Source organism: Nothoprocta perdicaria, unplaced genomic scaffold (genome assembly GCF_003342845.1).
Source record: "Nothoprocta perdicaria isolate Ctin4 unplaced genomic scaffold, notPer1 scaffold_940, whole genome shotgun sequence".
NCBI classification, from domain to species: domain Eukaryota; kingdom Metazoa; phylum Chordata; class Aves; order Tinamiformes; family Tinamidae; genus Nothoprocta; species Nothoprocta perdicaria.
In genome coordinates this window covers 2,627-9,327 of record NW_020456244.1, presented here as the reverse complement: position 1 = coordinate 9,327, position 6,701 = coordinate 2,627, and the positions used below count along the sequence as shown (strand labels likewise).

Here is a 6,701-nt window from a genome sequence, read left to right as displayed (position 1 = left end):
GCCCGAGCCGGGAGCGCGGAGCCCAGGGATGCCCCGGGACAGCGGGACTGGGGGGATGGAGCCCCCCGGGATATCAGGATTTGGGGGGATGGAGCCCCCCGGGATATCAGGATTTGGGGGGACAGAGCCTCAGGGATACCCAGGGACAGCGGGATTGGGGGAGACGGAGCCCCCGGGACAGCGGGATTGGGGGGRKRKRGMSCCMSRGRSASMGSGRKWSKGGGGGGATGGAGCCTGTGCCCCGCTGTCCTCTCGCCCGCGTTTCCAGGGCTCGGAGAGGCGCCGTTCAGGAATGTTTGCCTCTCAACAGGAGGAATTCCGCGCAGAGGACGACGGAAAGACTGTGGGAAAGGAAGCAGAAGTGTTTGTTGGAGGTGGGATGAGAGCAGGGGAGCCCCTTCCCGCGGGGGGTTTGGGGGGCCGGGGGTCTCCCCGCTGGCGGATCCGCTCCGGGCCCGTCCGTCCTTGGATCCTGCTGCCGAACGGGGGTGTTTGGGGTGCCCCGCACCCCTTTCCTCGCGGATAATGTTCCTGATCCGCGTGGAGCGACGCCTGCTCCGGGGGTCTCCACAGCCCCGGGAATGCCAAGCAGCCTGTGATGGCGGAAAGCAGCAGCTTGGAGCATCCCGGCCTGGATAGAGCAGCTGGCGAGGAATTCCTGCAGGAAGCCTTCCGGATCCTGCTGGAGGAAGGCGTCAGGAAAGGCACGGATGCGGCGGAGAAGGTGGGCAGCGGGAGCAGGAGCCGGGGGGGGCGCCCCGGTGTGGGTGTCCCGGTGTCCCGCGGGAGCCCGAGCCGGCGCCGTCCCGCAGGTCTGCGAGTGGAAGGAGCCGCGGGAGCTGCGGGAGCTGCTGGACCTGGAGCTGCGGCGCCGCGGGGAGCCCCGGCAGCGGCTGCTGCAGCGCTGCCGCGACGTGCTGCGCTACAGCGTGAAGACGGGTGCGCCCATCCCGCCCCGTCCCACCCATCCCATCCATCCTATCCCATCCATCCATCCTGTCCTGTCCCGTCCCATCCCACCCTTCCCTGTCCCATCCATCCCATCTTATCCCATCCATCATGTCCCATCCCGTCACATCCTATCCTATCCCATCCATCCCATTCCATCCCATTCCATCCCATCCCATCCCATCCCATTTCATCCCATCCCATCCCATCCCATCCCATCCCATCCCATCCCATCCCATCCCATCCCATCCCATCCATCCCACCTTGTGCCATCCATCCCATCCCGTCCCATCCATCCCTTCCCATCTATCCCACCCTATCCTATCCATCCCGTCCCGTCCTGTCCCATCCCACCCTTCCCTGTCCCATCCCTCCGACCCTATCCCATCCATCCTGTCCCATCCCATCCCATCCATCCCACACACCCCCTCCCTCCCTACCCTCTCCCACCCCTCTGCAGCCCCCATTCCATGTCCGGGGAGCCCCCGGAGCCCGGCCGGTGCTGCCCTCGGTGGGCACCCCGCGCCGGCGGCCCCGGGACCCCGTGCGAGCCGAGCCGGGACCGGGTCCCGTGTGGCTCCGGCGCCGCTCCGAGGCCTCTCGCTCCGCCCTCCCCAGGCCACCCTCGCTTCTTCAACCAGCTCTTCTCCGGCTTGGACCATCACGCCTTGGTGGGACGCTTGATCACGGAGACCCTCAACACGAGCCAGTGAGCGCCTGGAGCCGCGGGGGCTCCGTAGGGGATCCTCCCGGCTGCCATAAACAGGGGGGATTGGGGAGGGAGGGGGTCCCGTTTCCAAACCAGGCTCTGGGGAGCGCACGGTGCCTTCCAGGTACACGTACGAGATCGCGCCCGTGTTCGTGCTCATGGAGGAGGCCGTGCTGGCCAAGCTGCGGGAGCTGCTCGGCTGGAGCGCCGGCGACGGCATCTTCGCCCCGGGTGCGCCGCGCGGCGGGGCGCCCCGGGGCGGCCGCGTCCCGCTCCCGGCCGGCGCTCATTCCCGCGGGCCCGTCCCCCCCAGGCGGCTCCGTGTCCAACATGTATGCCATGAACGTGGCCCGGTTCCACCGCTTCCCGCGGAGCAAGCGGGAGGGCAGCTGGGCCCTGCCGCGCTTGGCGCTCTTCACGTCGCGCGAGGTACCGAGCGGCGCCGCGCTCCGCTCCGCTGGGACGCGGGGAGGGACGGATGCGCTCCGGAGCGCTCCCTCACCCATCCCTGTCTGCTCCGCGCTCAGAGCCACTACTCCATCCAGAAAGGAGCCGCCTTCCTGGGCATCGGCACTGACAACGTCTACCTGGTGGGCACGGACGAGAGGTGGGAGCGCCGCGCGGTCCCCGCGGGAGCCGGCCCGGCGCCGCTCCTCGCCCAGCCGCCCCGTGTGCCCCTTGTCCCAGGGGGAAGATGCTCCCGGAGCAGCTGGAGAAGGAGATCGAGAGGGCGCGAGCGGAGGTGCAGGGGCTGGGAAAGGGGCGGCGCGGAGCCGCGGGCGGCCGGCGGCCCTCAGCACCACCCCGTCCCCGTCCCCGTCCCCGTCCCCGCAGGGCTCCGAGCCCTTCTTCGTGAACGCCACGTGCGGCACCACGGTGCTGGGCGCCTTCGACCCGCTGCGGCGCGTGGCCGACGTGTGCCAGCGCCACGGCCTCTGGCTCCACGTGGACGTGAGTGAGGGACGGGGGGTCCCCGCGGCGCCCGCGCGTTGCACAGAGGGGCCTTGGGGGGTCCCCGTGTTGCCCGGAGGGACCCCAGGGGGTCCCCATGATGCCCCCACATTGCTCGGAGGGGCCTTGGGGGGTCACCGCGTTGCCTGGAGAGGCCCCGGGGGTCCCTGTGACGTCCTCACATTGCTCGGAGGGGCCCTGGGGGGGGTCCCAGCTTTGCCTGGAGGGGCCCTGGGGGGTCCCTGTGTTTCCCAGAGGGGCCCCGGGGGGTCCCCACGTTGCCCCGAGGGGCCCCGGGGGTCCCCACGACATCCCTGCATTGCCTTGAGGGGCCCCGGGGGTCCCCACGACATCCCTGCATTGCCTTGAGGGGCCTCGGGGGGTCCCCACGTTGCCCCGAGGGGCCCCAGGGGTCCCCACGACATCCCCGCGTTGCCCCGAGGGGCCCTGGGGGGTCCCTGCATTGCCTTGAGGGGCCCCGGGGGGTCCCCACGTTGCCCCGAGGGGCCCTGGGGGGTCCCCGCATTGCCCCGAGGGGCCCTGGGGGGTCCCCGCGTTGCCCCGAGGGGCCCCGGGGGTCCCGCGGCTGCGCTGAGCCCGGCGTCCCCGTGGCGCAGGCGGCCTGGGGCGGCAGCGCCCTGCTCTCCAGGGAGCACCGGCACCTCCTGGACGGCATCGAGAGGCGAGTGCCAACGCGTGGCGCCCAGCGCGGCCTCGGCCGCTCCCGCGGGAGACACCGTCTCTCCATGTCCCCCGGCGCACGCGGCCGACTCCATCCCGCCTCGTCCCTCTCCCGCAGGGCGGATTCCGTGGCCTGGAATCCCCACAAGATGCTCTCGGTCGGCTTGCAGTGCTCGGCCTTCCTGCTCCGCGACAGCTCCGTAGGTGCCGGGTTCGCCGCCCGCGGGCATTATCCAGCCTGGGACACGGGTGTTATCCAGCCTGGGACAGGGGTGTTATCCAGCCTGGGGATGCGGGCATTATCCAGCCTGGGACACGGGTGTTATCCAGCCTTGGACATGGGTGTTATCCAGCCTGGGACAGGGGCATTATCCAGCCTGGGACATGGGTGTTATCCAGCCTTGGACACGGGTGTTATCCAGCCTGGGACAGGGGTGTTATCCAGCCTTGGACATGGGCGTTATCCATCCTGGGACATGGGTGTTATCCAGCGTGGGACACGGGTGTTATCCATCCTGGGACACGGGTGTTATCCAGCCTGGGACACAGGCGTTATCCATCCTGGGACACGGGTGTTATCCAGCCTGGGACACGGGTGTTATCCAGCCTGGGACAGGGGTGTTATCCAGCCTGGGACACGGGTGTTATCCAGCCTGGGGATGCGGGCATTATCCAGCCTGGGACACGGGTGTTATCCAGCCTTGGACACGGGTGTTATCCATCCTGGGACACGGGTGTTATCCAGCCTGGGACACGGGTGTTATCCAGCCTGGGATGTGGGTGTTATCCAGCCTGGGATGTGGGTGTTCTCCATCCCGGGACGTGGCCGTTCTCCCGCTCGGGACGCCGGTGCACGGGCCGTGCCGCGCTCACGCGCGGCTCCCGCAGGGGCTGCTGCAGCGGTGCCACGGCGCCGGCGCCACGTACCTCTTCCAGCCCGACAAGTTCTACGACGTGTCCTACGACACCGGGGACAAGAGCGTGCAGTGCGGCCGCAGGGTCGACTGCCTCAAGCTCTGGCTGCTCTGGAAGGCGCTGGGCACCGAGGGGCTGGAGCGGCGCGTGGATCGCGCCTTCGCCTGCACGCAGTGAGCGCCGGGGCGGCCCCGGCCTCCTGGGGCTTCTCGGGTGCCTCGTACGCACCCAGCGAGGCTGCGCCGCGCTCGCACGCGCCTCCTCGCCCGCAGGTACCTGGCCGAGGAGCTGAAGAGGAGGGAAGGCTTCCAGCTGGTGCTGGAGGTAGAGCCTGGGGACGGGGAGGACGGGGACGAGCACCGGGCGTCGGAGGGGACCGCGCGGCGGGGCAGGTCCCGCCGTGATGCCGCGGCCTCGTCCCGCAGCCCGAGTTCGTCAACCTCTGCTTCTGGTTCGTGCCGCCCAGCCTGCGCGGCCAGGAGGGCTCCGCCGACTACTGCAGCCGCCTGGGCAAGGTGGGCGCCGCGCGGGCGCCGCGGCCCGTCCGTGTCCGCGTGCGGATCCCAGCGCATCCCGTCGGTATCCGCGTGCGGATCCCAGCGCATCCCGTCGGTATCCGCGTGCGGATCCCAGCATGTCCCGTCTGTGTCCACATGCGGATCCCAGCGTGTCCTGTCTGTGTCTGTGTGCGAATCCAAGTGCATCCGCCCCAGATCCCAGCACATCCCGTCCGTGTCGGTGTGCAGGTCCCAGTGCATCCTGTCGGTATCCACATGCGGATCCCAGCATGTCCCGTCCGTGTCCACATGCGGATCCCAGTGCGTTGCCCTGTCCGTGTGCGGATCCAAGCCTGTCCTGTCTGTGTCCGCCCTTGGATCCCAGCCTGTCCCCTCCATGTCCGTGTGTGGATCCCGGCGTGTCCCATCCGTGTCCACATGCGGATCCTAGCACGTTGCCCATGTCCGCGTGTGGATCCCAGCATGTCCCGTCCATGTCCACATGTGGGTCCCAGCGCGTCCTGTCCGTGTCCGCCCTTGGATCCCAGCCTGTCCCATCCGTGTCTGCCCACGGATCCCAGCGCGTCACCCGTGTCCGCGTGTGGATCCCAGCGCGTCGCCCATGTCCGCGTGCGGATCCCAGCGCGTCGCCCATATCCACGTGCGGATCCCAGCGCGTCGCCCATATCCMCGTGCGGATCCCAGCGCGTCGCCCATGTCCGTGTGCGGATCCCAGCGCGTCGCCCATATCCSCGTGCGGATCCCAGCGCGTCGCCCRTGTCCGCGTGCGGATCCCAGCGCGTCGCCCATATCCACGTGCGGATCCCAGCGCGTCGCCCGTGTCCGCGTGCGGATCCCAGCGCGTCGCCCGTGTCCGCGTGCGGATCCGATCGGGTCCCGTCTCCGCACAGGTGGCTCCCGCCATCAAGGAGCGCATGATGCGCAGCGGCTCCATGATGGTCGGCTACCAGCCGCACGGCGCCAGGGTCAACTTCTTCCGCCAGGTGGTCACCAACCCCGCGGTGACCCGGGCCGACCTGGATTTCTTCCTGGATGAGATCGAGAGGCTCGGGCGGGATCTGTAGGGAGCCCGGGATCCCCGGCGGATGTGCGCGGCCCCTGCCCGTCCTCCGCCGTGATCCCGGCAGGAATTGCTCCTGCAGGGCGCTCTGACCGGCCTAAATCCCTGCGGAGCTCCCTGTGCATCCATCCCCCTGGGAACAACCCTCAATAAACGCAGAGTGAAAACAGGAATGAATCCGGGCTCTGTAGCTCCAAGGGAAGCGCTGGCACGGGGCAGTGGCATCCGTGGGGCAGGACGGGATTCCCGGGAAAGGGCAGCAAAGCCGTTCCGTGTCCGCTGGCAGACGAGCAGTGCCAGGGTGGGACCCGGCCCCGTCCCAAAGAACACCCCAGGGGCTGCAAGGTCGGGAAAAACAGACTTTACTGCTGGGTTTTCCATGCACAAAGGCTGGGCGAGGAGGGCAGCCCCGGCGCGGCGCCTCAGCTGCCCCCCATGCTCCGGAGCAGGGCGAGCAGCTCGGGGTCCACGCTGGCCGCGGCCAGGCAGGCGCGCAGCCCCGAGGCCGTGGCCCGCGGCCGCTGCCGCCGCTGCCACTCGCGCAGCCCCTCGAAGACCTGCAGCACCACGTTGCCGGGGTTGTCCTCGCGGATCTGCTCCAGGAGCCGCTTCTCCAGCCCCAGGCACCCGATGGCCACCTCGTGCCACTCCTTGCCCAGCAGCCGGGCCACCTGCATGAGCTCCCGCTCCGTGAGGCGCCGCTCGCTCCCTGCGGCCGCAGAGACCCCCCCGGGGCCGCCCGCCCCGTCCCCGCAGCCGCAGGGTCCCTGGGTGGCCCCGGTCCCGCAGGGTCCCTGGGTGGCCCCCATCACACAGGGTCCCTGGGTGGCCCCGGTCCCGCAGGGTCCCTCGGTGGCCCCGGTCCCGCCGGGCGCGGGGCTGCTCCGGCCGCGCGCTCCGGGCAGCTGGAAGCGCTCCA

General features: G+C 70.1%; 1 protein-coding gene across 1 annotated transcript; it reads left to right on the top strand.

The window, feature by feature from the left end:
* Nucleotides 1-251: 251 nt before the first annotated feature.
* LOC112959024 (cysteine sulfinic acid decarboxylase-like) lies at nucleotides 252-5,897 on the top strand. The gene is made up of 15 exons (XM_026052968.1): nucleotides 252-374; nucleotides 574-724; nucleotides 813-939; nucleotides 1,567-1,657; nucleotides 1,782-1,888; nucleotides 1,971-2,086; nucleotides 2,185-2,264; nucleotides 2,345-2,399; nucleotides 2,492-2,608; nucleotides 3,226-3,290; nucleotides 3,408-3,489; nucleotides 4,178-4,377; nucleotides 4,477-4,528; nucleotides 4,630-4,719; nucleotides 5,613-5,897. The coding sequence occupies exons 2-15, from the start codon at nucleotides 599-601 to the stop codon at nucleotides 5,784-5,786; spliced, it is 1,482 nt and encodes a 493-aa protein (XP_025908753.1). The 5' UTR covers nucleotides 252-374; nucleotides 574-598; the 3' UTR covers nucleotides 5,787-5,897.
* The last annotated feature ends 804 nt before the right edge of the window (nucleotides 5,898-6,701 follow it).